Here is a 15,876-nt window from a genome sequence, read left to right on the forward strand (position 1 = left end):
CTGCTCCCCCGGCGATGTGGCCCCTCGGTCCTCTTCTCTTTGGCCCAGCTGCAGAGGAGAGGGGGCTTTCCTCCAGGGCAGAAGGCGTGTGTGTCCTGCGCATTGATCCTGTTTCCTGGCCCCTCTTAGTCCTGTCCAGCCTCTCTACCAGGATGGGTTGTGCAGTCAGTCCACCTGCTGGGCCTCCATGGCAGGTGGCAGCCTCACCGATCCTCTTGCAGTGTGGCTGCAAATTGGGGGGGGGGCTCCCTAAGCATGTCTCCGGTGCAGGTCAAGGAGGGCCGCATAAAGGGAGGGTGCGGGAATCTCAGTGTGCTCCTCCCATTCCAGGTGTATGAATTAAGTCTGCATTACACTCAGCACCAGGACCACAACGTTGTGACGGGATCATTAGAACTGTTACAGCAGCTTCTCCGAACGCCTCCTCCCAACCTCCTCTGGGCGCTCACTGTGGGTGGGGGACTTTTGCAAGTCAGTGCAGCCAAGGATGAGACTGTAAGCAGAAACCGCAGTGACAGCATTGTGGAACTGATAGGTAAGCTGTGCTTTGTGCTGGTTGAAAATGGGGGACTATAAGAAATAGATGCAAAGTCTTTCCTTAACATTTCCACTGCAGAAAAGTATATTACCCAAAGATTTAAATTTTCTTTATGGAGTCTTCCAGCATTGATTAGGATTTATGCAGTAATGAATCCTTTAATGTTCAAGATGGGTTGGAGGTCTCTTGTATTTCCTTTTTAACTGTGGGCACTTTTTTTTTTAGATTTTTTATCCCACCTTTATTATTTTTATAAATAATTCAAGGCGGGGAACATCCTTCCTCCTCCTATTTTCCCCACAACAGCCACCCTGTGAGGTGGTTTTGGCTGAGAGCGAGCGACTGGCCCAAGGTCACCCAGCTGGCTTTCAGGCCTAAGGTGGGACTAGAACTCTCAGCCTCCTGGTTTCTAGCCCATTGCCTCAACCACTAGCCCAAACTGGCTGTGTGTACTATAATTGCATCAAATTAGAATAAATTGAAGATTGTTTTTATTTCTCCAGTTGATGGTATCTTACAAAATAATTCTTTTCTTTTGGGTCATTGAAAAATGGAATTGATTTGTGCTTGAGGGAGACAACACAACTGATTTTCAGGAATAGTCAGTTGCCTCTAACAATTTCTTAAAAATGCTAACATCAAATTCACTGATGCTGACTTTCTCAGAGATTGTTATGATTCCTTCTTGACCTTTACTTTTATCTCTTCCTTGGTTTCTTACTTCCTGTAATTTGCAGCTGGAGGGGGGTCTTCCTGCAGCCCTGTTTTTTCCAGAAAACAAAAAGGTGATTATGAAATCGGTGTCTGGTGTTATATGTTATGTCTCTTTTCATTTCTTTGACTTGGAAAACCTGATTTGGTTGGTTTTTAGTCTTTCATTCTTTTCTTGCTTTCACCATATATTATTGCTGATCTTTAAAAGAATCACGGTTATGTTTAATTCATTGCTTTTTGCTGTTATTAAAATTGTATGAGGTATCATAACGAACTCAGAGAAAATCTACGTGGTTGCTAAGAGTCAACAACAACTTGATGGCACGTAATAAGTCATAATGAACTGATTTGGCTGAATGTCTGATTTGTCTTTGAATACTCCTTTTTACTACAATACTTTGGACAAAGTACTTTTTTTTTAAAAAAAGCCTACTTTTAAGTTAATTGTATTTGGTTTGATTTGAACTTTTGTGGCATTTCCTTAATGCATTACTATGTCCTTTGAATCAAATCTCCTACTAAAGATATATATATATAACTAAATTCTATATACTGCTTCAAGATGTCTTTAGTAAAGGGAAAGTATAAAAATGGATTATTTATATATATATATATATATATATATATATATATATAAAATCCATTTTTATACTACTCTACTAAAGACATCTTGAAGCAGTATATAGAATTTAGTTCAAGAGAAAAATAAGGTATAGCATCTAAAATTACAGTAACGTGTTTAGTATGAAAATATTATAGAAAGATGAGAGATGAAAAAACTTCCATTCAAAATGTTGGATTTAAACTGTTTTCATATACTTTCTACTCTTAGTTCCAATGTTTAGCTTAGTTCTTTGAATATAATTTTTACTGATTATTGCCAAGAAATAATTTTCCTTAAACAAGACACACCCTTGACCCACCACGCTTTCTAGGCCCTGTGTGTTCTGCACGGCAGAGGTGTTGCTGGTGCCCCTCATTTACAATTTGCTGGCAGCTCTGGGTTTGGTCAGTCTGTGCAAAAGGACGTAGGAACGACCTTGGGAGACGGTGGGAGGAGCCACAGCCCGGGGAATGGTTGGAAAAGCAATGTGAGCGTGGCAAACATCTCAGGAGGGGCCCTCCCTAAGTTTCTTGGGCTATAAAGGCAACGGGGGGAGAAATGTACTTTCAGACTCCAGTAGAAGAGAATCTCTGTAGCTCAGAGTTGAACTGTGGGGTCCTTGGTGCTTTCTGAGCTTGCTGGTTTGCTTGCAGGTGTTTTGTTGCCCAACTAGGTCACATCATCAGTGCGAGTGAGTGTGGGGTTTGCTCCCTGTTAACTAGACAACCAGATCAAGAGAACCCGCAATGACTTAACCAAGAAAGGTCAAATCACAAAAGAAGAACAGTGGCGGATGAAAAACAGTGAACCCATCCTCCCATGCTTCTGTGGGTGCCCAAAAATACACAATACACAAAATACATACCTCTTCATCGAACTGCATTGTTATCAGGGACCCCAACGTATGACATAGCAAAGGAACTTGAAAAAAAGCTTGGGCATCTCACAGAGGGGAGCAAATATTCCATCAACTCCCCACTACAGTGCCTCCAAAAAATCAAAGGCCTGAAAATAGAAGAAGATGAGATAACGGTTTCGCTCGATGTCATGGCACTCTTTATGTCCATAGATCTGGAATTAGCGAAAGAATCCATGGCAGCAGTACTACGCCACACACCCGACCTGGCCAATACACCCAGATTGGAATACCCAGAATCATGGAACGCATCGACCTCTGCCTCACCACCTAATTTCAGTCTGATGGACAAACGTCCCAACAAATCAGAGGAACACCCATGGGATCACCACTCTCGGGACTCACAGCAGAGGCCGTCTTGTGGTGTCTAGAAACTACAGCACTTCCACGCACACAACCCAAAGTATGGATCTGGTATGTGGATGACACCGTCATAATAAAAAAGGAACAACTAGAGAAGGCACATGAAGCAACATCTTCAAAGGAATAAAATTCACAAGGGAAGAAGAAAACAACAGACTACCTTTCCTGGATATCCTCATCAGCAGAGGAAACAACAGCAAATTAGAAACACAAGCCCATCGAAAAACAACCCACACTAACCAAGTGCTCCGTTACCAAAGCAACAACCCCACCTCCCACAAGAGGAGCTGCATAAGAACATTATTCAGATGAGCACTTACGCACGGCAGCAACCCAGAACACCAGAGGAAGGAAAGGGATCGTCTGTACAGCATCTTCCAGCAAAATGGATATTCCTCCCCAACTTTATCAAAAAGTGCCTGACCACCCAACCCACTACAGCACAACCAACACAAGCTATGGAAAGGATAACACTGCCATACATCAGAAACATCTTGGAAACTACCAACAGACCTTTACAACCACATGGCATCACTGTAGCACACAAGCCAAAAGATCTTAAGCCCTCCAAAACATCTTAAGTACACCAGAAGACCCAGGAGCCCAGGAAGAAAAATCAGGAGTCATCTACAACATACAGTGCAAAGACTGTCACAGCCACTATGTAGGACAGGCAGGCAGAAGACCAGCAGAACACATCCACGAACACCAACTGGCAGTCAGAAGACACGATGAGAACTCCTTAATCTCACAACACATGGACAGACTTAACCATACTTTCAGCTGGGAAACTGTGAGCATCCTAGACCAAGCCAAATCCAAAAACACTAGGGAATTCCCGGAAGCTTGGCATTCAGACAAATCAGTCATCAACGGACACATGGAGATAAACCACATTTACAAATCATTCAAAAGAGACAAAAAAGCTGAGAAGGAAACAAAAAGACCAGAACACATCCTCTCCAGCAACCAACATCCAGATAAGCAGGGTTACATCAGAGAAAGCAGAGAAAACCCCACCCCCACCAACACTGGCAGGGCAAGCTACTGCACAGAAACAGGGAGCAAATCCCACAGTCACGTACACTGATGATGTTCCCTAGTCGGGTAATGAAAGGTCTGCAAGCAAACCACACTCAGCACCAAGGATTCCACTTTCAGATTTGCAAGCTTCTGTTAATGTGACCTTACAGTAAGGTAGAATTAGTCCATCTGGTTGTGCTTCCTGTCTGGACTACTTCACAAGGCTGATAATCTGCTCTTTGGGGTTCCATGAGTTGAGTGCTGACCATTCCTGATACAGACATTTTAGAGTCAGAAGTACAGGGAGCTGTTTGTTCACTTGGTCTCCTTTCACGTTAAAATGTACTGTTCATTACACAATTGAGAACACTGTTATAACTCTGTTATGTTGAAAGGAGCCCCCCAGCAATCCAGTTTGAAGCATCCCAGGTGGAGGACTCTCTAGTCTCTGCCTGAAAATATGCAGTGAAGAGTAATTCACTTCACTGCTAAAACATTTTTTTTGTTTTATTCAGTAAAACTAACAGAGGGAATATATGTGTGTGTGTGTTGTATATGAATAACAAAAAGAAAAAATGCAATGACAACATAAATGTATATATATAGGTTTCTCATGCATATATAAATTTATATACATTGCATTTCATGTAACAGTTTCGATAAAAGATGACCATATGTTACTGTAATCATATCTATACATAATCTATAGGCAACTAATTCATAAGTTGCAAGTAACATCTTCAGTCCAATAGGGCCATAAATTTTGTCCTTTCAGTGTTAAAGAACTAATCTCTTGGCAGTAATAAGGCATATGGAATCCATTTCCATTGCCAGCTATTAAACTTGGTCTCAAGAGTCATGTCATTTATATATATAATATTAAAATGTCTGTTTTAGTGAAGCATTATTCTGCATCTCCAACAACATAATGACTTACACATTCCCTTTCTGTACAAATGAATTGGGATCCAGTACTGTAAGTCCAAAATATGATTTTTGTTGTATAAACCGTAATTGGAGATGTAGTGAAGTTTTTACTACTGGGGTTAAAACACTTCCCCATCGTTTAGACAAAATGGGCCCTCTAGTTCCTTATTTCATTCAGTCTTTAAAATGTGCATATCAAATTGATTCGATTACAGATATTTATAAAGACTAATTGTGGAATTTTTGGTTTTATAGGATTTAATCCTAATAATTCAAGTTTCTCTGAGGGTGAAAGTGCTGCAGGGCCAAACTGAGGTGTCATTAGATGTTGTATTTATAAATACTGACAGCGGACAAATAGTATTTATCAACTTAAAAAAATGATAAAAGCTATCATTACCATCCAGTAGTTCATCTAATGTAAAAACCCAGCATCCATCCAGGCCTTCCATAGAACTATTTTTTGAAGTCAGTGTAGAGGTCTGGAGTATCTCACAGCATTAATTTAGCATGAGAAAAAGGGTTAAAACACATTTTTCCAGAAATAGTTTACTACAGTTTGTGAACTGATACAATAATAACAGGAGAAATCTGTCGTATTTTGCACCCCAAACAGTCCAGTTAACTGTTAACTTGGAATTAAAGAATCACCTAAGTTTTTATTTGAAACTCTCCATAGAACTAAAATATGAATTTGGCCAGCCAAAGCAGAACAGCAATTTTTGTTCTGTTCTTTATAGCAATTATTTGAAGTAATATATACAAATTTATTTATTTGAGATAAATAAATAAATTTGTATATATTACTTCAAATAATTGCTATAAAGAACAGAACAAAAATCATTTTGTTACTGCCCATCTTGACAACTCTGAAACATTCTGAATAATTATAGTATTTTACCCAAATCCTTTTGAGAAGTTTGCAGGTTTCTTTTTTTTTGTAATAAACTTATTAAGTTTAAGAAGAAAAGTAAAAACTACAGGAAAACAACAAACTACAAAAAAGAAAGAAAAACCTACAAAAAGTGCAAAAACACACAAAAAAACCCAAGAGAGGCTTTCTACAGCGAGGAGAAACTGGTTCTCTTGGTGCCTAAAGTTGTTTCTGGGGTCACTTGTTAATAAAAGAAAAGAAATTTTTAAGTTTTGGAATTCATTTTCCTTCTAAAGGAAGTTAAGACTGAGACTAAACAATTGTTTTTCTGTTAGTACTTTTGTGTTAAATTTGAAGATACCAACTTTTTTCCACACGTTGAATCGGCGGATCAGTTTCCTGTCCACTTTCCCTTGAGAACTGTCTGTTATCTCGTTCCCGCTTCACATAAACAAGCTGCCAACTTTTGCTTTTCACTGATTAAGTTCAAGGGGAATTTACTGGGTGAGACGTGGAGGATTTTAGACAGATCCTTTCTGAACTTCACCAGGATTTCAAGCCGATTTCCTCTGATTTTTATTGTGCTTTTATGCAAGACATCCAGGACACTGTAAGATCTAAAATCTGTCTTCAGGTTGGGGATGTGGTGGATGAAACTGAAGAATTTAGGAGTGACAGAAATGACTTTTCCAAGACTTGAGAGTGGAATTACTAGCGAGATGCTGGAGGAGAATTGCGCAAAGGACTTGGAGAAAACCAAGGGAGAGAGTGACCTGCAAGCGATTGATCTCCTGGGGGAATGCCAGGAGCAGAATCGGGAGTTGCTGAGGGCTGGGTGGGGGGCAGCTGGCCTGGCTGATTGTTCTAAAAGGAAAGTTCTGAGCATACTGTGGAGATACGTAACTGCTTTGGTTTATTATGAAGTGGGATACGGGTTGAAAGAATTTCATCTGGCTTGCTTTAAGGATTTGACTGATGTTATTTGCCTTTAAAGATTTGGATTTAATGTCTTGGTTTTTATGGGTTTATTAAGATTAAAGTTATTAAAATTGTTGTATTAGGGTTAAAGAATGTTGGTCAGGTTATTATCATTAAAATTGTTATAGTATTAAGTATAATAGACAACTTAAGCTTTTTAATTTGATTCTTATTATAGTAGTCAGAAATGTATAGAGTAGTGCTAAGAATGGTTTAATTATATATGTTTAATTTTTTGGACGGGAGAAAGAGGGTTAAGATATTTGAAATTTTCTCTTTTTATTTTAATATAAGGTGGAGGAGTAACTGTACTTAGTGATTTTTATTCAGTGTTAAAGTGGATAGATTTATAGAAATAATATTGTGTTTTGGGTTTAATATAGAATAAGAGATGATAGTTGAAATTGCTGTATATCCTTGCTGTTTAAAGTCGGAAGCCACATCTTTTTGAGAAGTTTGCAGATTTCTGTTCCAAGCGGCCAAACTGTACATGTTAAGGTAGCCAAACCAAATGTTCCCTAGTAACCACCATATCTCAGATCATTATTTGGACCATGTAATAGGCTACGGGAGTAACCCTGGGGAAGAGGAGGGAGAGCCGCAGCCACATGGGGCCACGCTCGATAAGAGGAACCTCGGCCCAAAGCAGGAGTGGAAGTTGAGGAAGCGTCTCAGGCTTGACCCTCCCTGGTTCCCTTGAAGATAAAGGCATTCGGATGTGCAAAGATCCTGGTACTGTAACCCTACAATAAAAGTAGTTTCAGCTTTCATGACTTTGGTTCCCTAGTCTGGGCTACCTCAAAGGGGTAACATACCAAATGTAATAAACCCAAGACTAGGATCAGACCAAAGTTTTGCTGTTCAGAAGGACAGAGATATCCTTAGAGCATCAAAATGGGTCCCATACATGCTGAACTTTTAAAGCTTAACAAGATCAGTAGTAACAAAAAATCATAACTGTTGTAAACAAAGCATTCCTACCAGATAGATCCCCAATAAGGACACCTTGCAATTTTAACAGCTCATAATAAAAATTAATAACACAGATTATTTGTTATTGTACTGCCCAGAGTTGCTGAGACTTAAGCAGGATATAAATTTAATAGATGATGATGATGATCATCGTCATCATCATCATCATGAGCTGGTGCATGGTAGACCATGGTGCTTTGCGTTGCTTGAATTAAAGTAATGGCAGTTGTTATGACTGCAATAAACAGAAGTTGGCTGTGTCCGTAGTTGGCAGCACAGAACAACTGAGCTCGTAAGACAGCATTAATCCATGTCTGCTTGGGAACTGATGGAAATCTTGAATTGCAGCACAATACCAGCAGCATACCATTATTCCATTCCTTTCCTTTCTCCCCTCCTCCACTGCATTACAGAGGCTTCAGTTAGGCGGTTGGCAGATAGCAGACGTGTGCTGTATGCTGGAGGAAACTGCTGATAGACCCGAGGTCTGTGATTACATTGTGAAAAATTTGGCCACTTTGTGCTCTGCTAGCCCTCTCTCCCTCCCCACCCCCAAAAAATCTCCATAAAGTGATCCTGTGGGGCAAATAGGCATTTTGCAAATAAATGCCTTCAATGCCCTATATCTGTCTGGATGGGAAAGTGTGGAGAGGCTGGGGCCACCCTAAATAAGCAGAGTCCAATGGGCAGGGCACGCATTGCCATTTAGTCATTCCTGCTATGTTGCTGGCCCAGGTGTAGCCTGAAATGCAGCCGCAGGTGTGATCGATGCTGGCTTTGGGGACAGCTTCCTTGAGTCGTGCCTTGAAGGTGAATACAACCCTCCCCATCTACTGGCAGGTCTCCTACTCCCTTTGTCCAGAGGAAGAGCAACTCCTCACGGGTGGTCCGTAGTTACTAGTTCCTGAACTCTATAACCGTAAGGTATTGCTATCTTCTCCACCTCTTTTCTGGATTCTTGAAATGGCTACCGAATCATAGATTTTTCTCATCAGCCCTCAGTCTTTAAAGAAGTATGATTGGTAGCAGAGCAATGTGACCGTGGGTCCAGCGTCTCAGAGAGGTTACCACCTCTACCGCCTCTCCTTGGAGGTGTGCAAGAAGAGGTGGTGGTGATGGTGGGGGCATCTGTCTAGGATGCTTTAATTTGGACTGCACAGAAGAGAGAATTAGACACGATGTCTTGAGTAGCTCTTTCCCAACTCTGGGATAGTTTGAGGCTAGAATAATATTTTGACTCTTTGAGGAACCTGTTGGGACTCTATTGGAGTCGACTTTCTTTGTGGGTATATTGGGTATACTGTGTTGTCCGTGTATAGAATCCACATCCTGTGTGGATTCCTTAAGGCTAAGCTTCCAGGGCGGCCTTTTAAAAATTTCTGTAAATGTTAACAAGAGAAAGCATATAAATAAAAGCAGCAAGAAATGAGAAAATATGTGATTCCATAGGATTTCTTGACATATAATGTAATTGTGCTTGGAGATGAGGTCATGGCCTAGAGCTAAGGGGAAGTCCTGGGCGAGGATTGCTAGAAGGGCTCCAGCACAGCCTGCAGAAGAGAACTCAAAGGTGGGCTCAGGCCAAAGCTTGGCAGGGTTGATGCCGCAAAGGCCACGTTCAGCGTGGAGGGAGACGATTCAAGGGGTGCAGAAGTACATGAGACGCTCGTGTCCTGTGGGGAATTCTCGCTTGAAAATTTGCAGATTTAGACTCTGTGAGCTTTGTGGAATAGCATTTCTGTGGGGAAATTATACTTCAAGCCGTGGTGGATTTGAGGGTGGATATGGTGATCCACTGAATGACTGCTAGAGCAGCTGTTCACCCAAGCTCCTGCAAGTGACAATCTTTTGATAAGGCAGAGGGCACTTTGCTGTTCCGTGGTTTGGAGCTCTTAAAATGAAGAAAATGGAAAAGCAGTCTAGAGCCTGTGGGCGCATCTCCCCAATCGGTGCTACTCAAAATACACATACTTTAATTTTGATAGCTTTTCCAAAGCACTACCTTTAGCTAACATTACAATTCTTTTTTTAAAATAAATTTTATTAAGTTTCAAGAGAAGAGTAAAAACTACAAAAACAAAAAACTACAAAGAAGTGAAAAAAAAGATTTTTTTTTCAAATTTACAGAAGGATGTGGCTTTCGACTTTAAACAGCAAGGATATACAAAAATTTCCATAATCAATCTCTTACTCTATATTAAACCAAAACCACATTATTTCTATGAATCATTCCACTTTGGCACATAATAAAAATCACTAAGTACATTTACTCCTCCCCCTTATATTTAAAAAAAAGAAAATTTCATATAAGCCTCCTAAACATCTTTCTCCCCTCCAAAAGATAACACATATTTAATTATTCCCTTCCTACCACTATTCTATACATTTCTGTCTACTAAAATAAGAATCAAAAAGCACATAGTCTGCTATTATACTCGATAATACAACAGTTTTAATAATCTTAATAAACCCAAAAAACAAAGACAGTTCAAAACAGTAACCTTAAATCCTTAAAACCATTCAAATGAACACATTTTAACTGTTACAATCTTAATCCAAATCTTTAAAAGCAAATGACATCAGTCAAACCCTTAAAGCAAACCAGACATTCTTTAACCATTATCCCGCTTCAAAATAAACCAGAGCATTTACATATCCCCACAATGTGCACAGAGCTTTTCTCTTAAAAGAATCGAACAGCCCGACTGCCCCCCTCAAAAATCCCAGCTTCTTTTCATGGCATTGCACCAGAAAGTCAGTTTCACTCGTGGCTTGCAGATCTCTCTCTCCCTTAAATTTCTCAAAGTCTACTATCTGATCTTCATCCAGCATCTCAATAAAAATCCCAATCTCACTCTTAGAAGAAACATTTCTATTGCTGTTGAATTCCTCAGTTTCATCCACCACATCCCCACCCTGATGACATATTTTAAATCTCATATTTTCCACGATGTCCTGAATATCTTGCATAAAAGTCAGAAGAAATCTGTTTAAAATCTTGGTGGAAGTCAGAAAAAAATCTGTTTAAAATCCTCCATGTCTCATGCAGTAGATTATGGTGCTCCATAGGAGCTCAACCAGAAAAGTCAAGCATATGAAAAAGTTCCAAAATGTATTTACACAAGTGAAAATGAAATAAGCAGACGATTCCCAAGGGAAAGTGAAAACAGAAAACTGAAGGTTCAAATCAGCCAATTCAACGTGTAGGAAAATGCTAATATCCTCAAATTTAATACAAAAATAATAACAGGAAGTCAATCGTCCTTTATATTTGGAAGGAGAATGAAATCCAAAACTTTAAAAAATACTTTTTTTTAAGAAGTAATCCCCAAAATAATGATAAGCACCAGGAAAGCCAGCTTCTACTTGCTGTAGAAATCCTCTCTTTGGGTACATATACTTAAAAAGAAATACAAATTTGGTGATCTAGAAATGGGGTGGCCAGTCTTAGTGTCCCTTTAAGGCTACAGCACGGCTTAGAAATGGTGACGTCCCAGCCTCCCAGCTGGCTGTTACCAGTCAAATGCGAAATGTTGTTTGCGATCTTCTGGCTGCAAGCAGCCATCCAGAGGACAGATGGGGTGATTCCAGGTGTTTTCCTTTACCCAGAGAACATTTCTGAGCCCAAAAAAACTTACCACATTGTCAGCTCTGCCCACTAAGCCCACGAGCATGGCCGCTCAGTCTGCCATTCCCCACCAGAGGCCTTAACATTACAATTCTTGATTATTTCTAAGTCTATTTATATTTATTTTATTTATATCCTCCCTTTTTGTTCAGGAGCTCAAGGTGATACATAAATATAGCATTCCCTCCTTCTGTTTTTTCCCCACAACAGCAATGTTGTAAGGTAGGTTGGGTTGAGAGGGACTGGACCAAAGTCTTCCAGGGAGCTTCCCTGGTGAGGGGGACTAAAACCTGGGTGCCCCTACTCCCAGTCTCGCCCCTATATCATTACCCCATACTTGCTCTGGGGCTGAGAGAAAGTGTCTGACCCACAGTTACCCATCAGCTTCCATGGTTAAGAGGGGATCAAAACCTGGGTCTCTCCACTCCTAGTCCAGCAACTCACCACTTCATACTAGCTCAACAGCTAGTATGACTGAGAAGGAGTGACGGGCTCAGAATCCCCCAGGGAGCTTCCATGGCCGAGGGGGGAGCTGGCACCTGATCTCCCCAAAGCTCAACCAGCACCAGCACCGCTAGACCACCGTGACTCTTGGGCTGAGGGGAGGCGAGTGGCCCAAAGTCCCCAGGGAGCTTCTGTGGCTGAGGGGGGATTAGAACCCGAGTCTCCGTGTTCCTAGTCCACCACCTTCACCACTAAGCTGTGCTGTGGACATTCAGATTTTCTGTTGAAACGTTTAAAAAAAGGTTAATGATTAGAATGGCCTTAAAACTGTCTGGATGGTTCGGGGCCAGGCGTGTCCTCCATGCCTCTCTCAACAAGGATGCTGTGCACTGGGTGAGAATCAGATACGTTGCTTTGAGCTCACAGAGGACGTGGTAGGCAGAAAGTGTAACAAATAAAAAACTTTGCAAATAGATAATCAAATTGTTGTATGCAGTGTATAATGAGTAGCAGAAAATCTGAAAAGAATTATCGCATTGATTTATCAGCTAAAGTACTTTTAGGAGGAGAAGAAGACGGCTTGGAAGATGATTCTGAAACAAGATCTGAGGCCAGCCACGCTGGTTTTGCAGGTAGGGTTGTTTCTTGTTTTTTTGTTAGTTGCAAAGTCGCTTAAAATTGCTGAAATCTATTCGTTATCATTTTTCATTACTCATGAATTTACTGTCTTCTAAAAAAAGATTAAGAGCATTACATAATAACATCTTTTGAGTTTACCAACATAAAATGAACCTCTCACTTGAGGATTAGAACAATATATCAGCGTACCGGCAGTTCTGTGCTGTGCTTTTGGTATGGAAAAGCTCTGTAGCCTTCTTTAGAGTTTCACAATGAATTATGACTTCATAACAATTACATTGACAGTTTTGTTGTATAATTCCTGATATGCCATACTGAATGTAGAAATTTTGAATTTTTGAAAAGATAGGTCTTGGATGGAGCAAAGTAAGACTTACTTTCTTTCATTTTGAGATTAATAAAATGTTGAAAGTTAATTCAGCTCTGTCATGCCAGGTATGGTAAGTATGCTTTTGGTCCTGAGTGAATATGACAAGTGGAAGTGTTTCTGCTGTTGTAGAGTCGTAGATGCAACTACAAGACTTTGAGGAAACATTCCTGCCCCCACTGTAGTTTCAAGGTTGGACAGAAGGACTGTGGACCTTCTTGACATGGTGGAAAGACTCAGGAGCAACAGTGAACCAGAGAGCAGTGGCAGAAGTTCCCAGCAGAGTCATCCTAGCTGAATGGGAAGTAGGGTGAGAGAAGTCAACACACTAGCAGAAGGAATTCCAAAATCCAACCCAGAGGAAGGCAGTGATAAACCACCAGTGTGTTGAATGCCACATGCAAGGCCTCCATATCGGAAGGAACTCATGGAATTACTCAGGGAAGAGTGTAGAATTGTGTAGAAGAGTGCAGGCCTGGCGGTGATTGCATGGTCATATCGAAGCTTCAAGGAAGACCAGTCACTGAAGATGACAGCATTGAAACAGGAGTCCTTCTCCAACAATTAGATATAATTCAGACATGACATTTGGGAAGTACAAACCAGATTGCATCTAGAAACCTGAAACTGTCAAAGCATAAATGAAGCATACCAAACTGGATGTTTTAGGAATAACTTCATTTAGGTGGATCAGAATAGGCTGTGTGAAATCAGAAGATGGCAAAATCTACTCCCATGGCATGAGGTTCCAGAGGAATGAAGTGCCACTGTTACTCAAAAAGGACATTGTTAAGTTGGTGCTCAGCTATAATCCAAGATTTTTTAATTGGTTTTTGTAATGGTTTTATTTGTTTTGGTTGTTCATTTGTATCTGATTATTGTGTTTTGTTATTTTAATTGTGTGAGCCTCCCAGTCATATATGTGAGATGTGCAGCTATATAAATCGAATAAATAAATAAATAAAATAAGAAAAGACAGAATCACGTATATGAGACTTGTTGGATATCCAGTAAACATCCAAGTTACACAATGGAGGGTAACACGGAAAAAAAAACCTATGTCAAATTGTGAGAGATGCTAAATATCCATCGAGAAAGGACATGCTTACTAGTGATTGAAATGCAAAAGTTGGAGAGAAAGAGAGAGAGGAAGTAGAGGAAAATTTGGATTGGGTAAATGCAATCATGGAGGAGATAGATCAATTGATCTCTGCTATTCATTCATTGCTAACTTCTGTTTCAAGCAACGTAAAATACAGATGCTCCAGATGGACATTGCTGAATGGACAGGATCAGAATCCAATTGGCTGCATAATAGGCAACAAGATGTCAAAGTGAGATCATGAATTATTGGTGTCAAAGACAATGGCAGATATTGTAGAGAATGGTGTGACACCAAGATCACTCTACAGACCATGTTCCATACAACTTATTTGGAAGGAAAATGCAAAGCTGTGGGAAGGGATAAGAGACATTGTGAAAAGTGATGCAGAGAAACAATTCGCAACATTTCAAAGAGGAAAACTTCTGAGTGACTTTTAGACCAAGCTATTGTGATAGCTGGAAAAAGACTTTGGCCCCAAGAATGAGGTAGAACAACTTTACTGCCAAGCAAAAGAGGACAAGGAGAGATACTAGACAAAAGTATGCTCAGGAACTGACTCTTACCAGACGGCAAGGTGCAGAAAGTAAAGGGCCCAGCACTTAGGAGACAGCCATTAAATTGTTTAAAGCTAATAGGAGAAGACGAGAAGTACTAATAGCAGTTATGGAACAGCAGATATGGAAAAAGGCTGTGGGACCAAAAGATGCAAGAAAATGTGCAGATTTTTGCACTAATTCCTCATGCAGGCAAAGTTTTGCTTAAGATGTTACAAACAGCCATACGTGAAGAAGAGGATTTCAAAAAAGGCAAGGGGAGATCGGATCACACAGGTGTTGTAAGTTGGAAGATGTCCACAGCAGTACCCTTGACTTCGTTGAGGATGCTGCAACGTGGAACAGGCCAGAGGTCCTAAATGTGCCAGAAACCTGAGAATTGTTCTGAGGCATCTTTGAATGAAAAGCTTCTGGCAGAAGTCAGTTTGGAAAAACAAAATGATTTGGGAATGGAGAAGGGAGGGTGACAAGGTGGCATATTGTCTCTGTGTCTGTTTAACATTTCAGTGAATATATTATACAGTAGGCAAGAATGGAGGAAGTGACAGCTGGGGTTACAGCTGGAAGTTGAAACAATAACAAAGATAGACCGATCCCCCACTCCATTAATCAGAAGTGAGGAAGAGCTAACTATGAAAGTGAAAAATAAGTTAAATACTAAGAAGACAGAGGAAATGTTAACCTGCCTGCTCAGTGAATACACAGTTGAAAGATAAAAGGGGAAGATAGGCTGTTTTGCTTTCTTGGGCTGAAGAACAAATAACTATGGAGAATGTGCTGGGGAAGTAGATTAATCCTATTGCAGGGTGGAAGGCAGTGACAAACTTAGGTAAAATAATGGCATAGAAGGACATTTCTGTGATAAGAAGGATCAAAATAGTTAAAGCAAGGGCCTTGCCAGTGATGATGCATGGCTTGACAGCTGGACTTTGAGAAGGAAAAGCAGTTGGTTTGGATGAGCTAACAATTGTCCTAAGGCTACAGTCAGCAAGCAGAAACTCACCTACGTTGAGCATTGATATGAACAGGATGATGGACTAAACCAACCTGCTCTGATTGGCAGGAAATGGGAAAAGGCGAAGGCAACAGCTAAGGTGGGTTGAAAAGATCAAGGAGATCTACAAAATGGACAGCTTGAGTTGCAATCATTTGTTCAGACAGTCAGTTGGCGTTGGGCCCTAATAGCACTGAGGTGCCCTGCATATTCAGGCTGAAGGCTCATCTAATCCA

The 15,876-nt window shown here is 40.5% G+C and overlaps 1 protein-coding gene across 2 annotated transcripts in view; it reads left to right on the forward strand.

Annotated features, from left to right (window-relative positions):
- The window catches only part of HTT (huntingtin), a 188,566-nt gene that overhangs the window by 15,434 nt on the left and 157,256 nt on the right, over positions 1 to 15,876 (forward strand). Inside the window, exons 9-11 of one of the 2 annotated variants that reach the window (XM_063310834.1) lie at positions 331 to 535; positions 1,276 to 1,323; positions 12,530 to 12,613. In XM_063310834.1, the coding sequence (XP_063166904.1) occupies positions 331 to 535; positions 1,276 to 1,323; positions 12,530 to 12,613 (337 nt within the window). The remainder of the gene's footprint in view (positions 1 to 330; positions 536 to 1,275; positions 1,324 to 12,529; positions 12,614 to 15,876) is intronic. The other variant, XM_063310833.1, reaches the window with a different exon arrangement.

Source organism: Candoia aspera, chromosome 8 (assembly GCF_035149785.1).
Source record: "Candoia aspera isolate rCanAsp1 chromosome 8, rCanAsp1.hap2, whole genome shotgun sequence".
NCBI lineage: Eukaryota > Metazoa > Chordata > Lepidosauria > Squamata > Boidae > Candoia > Candoia aspera.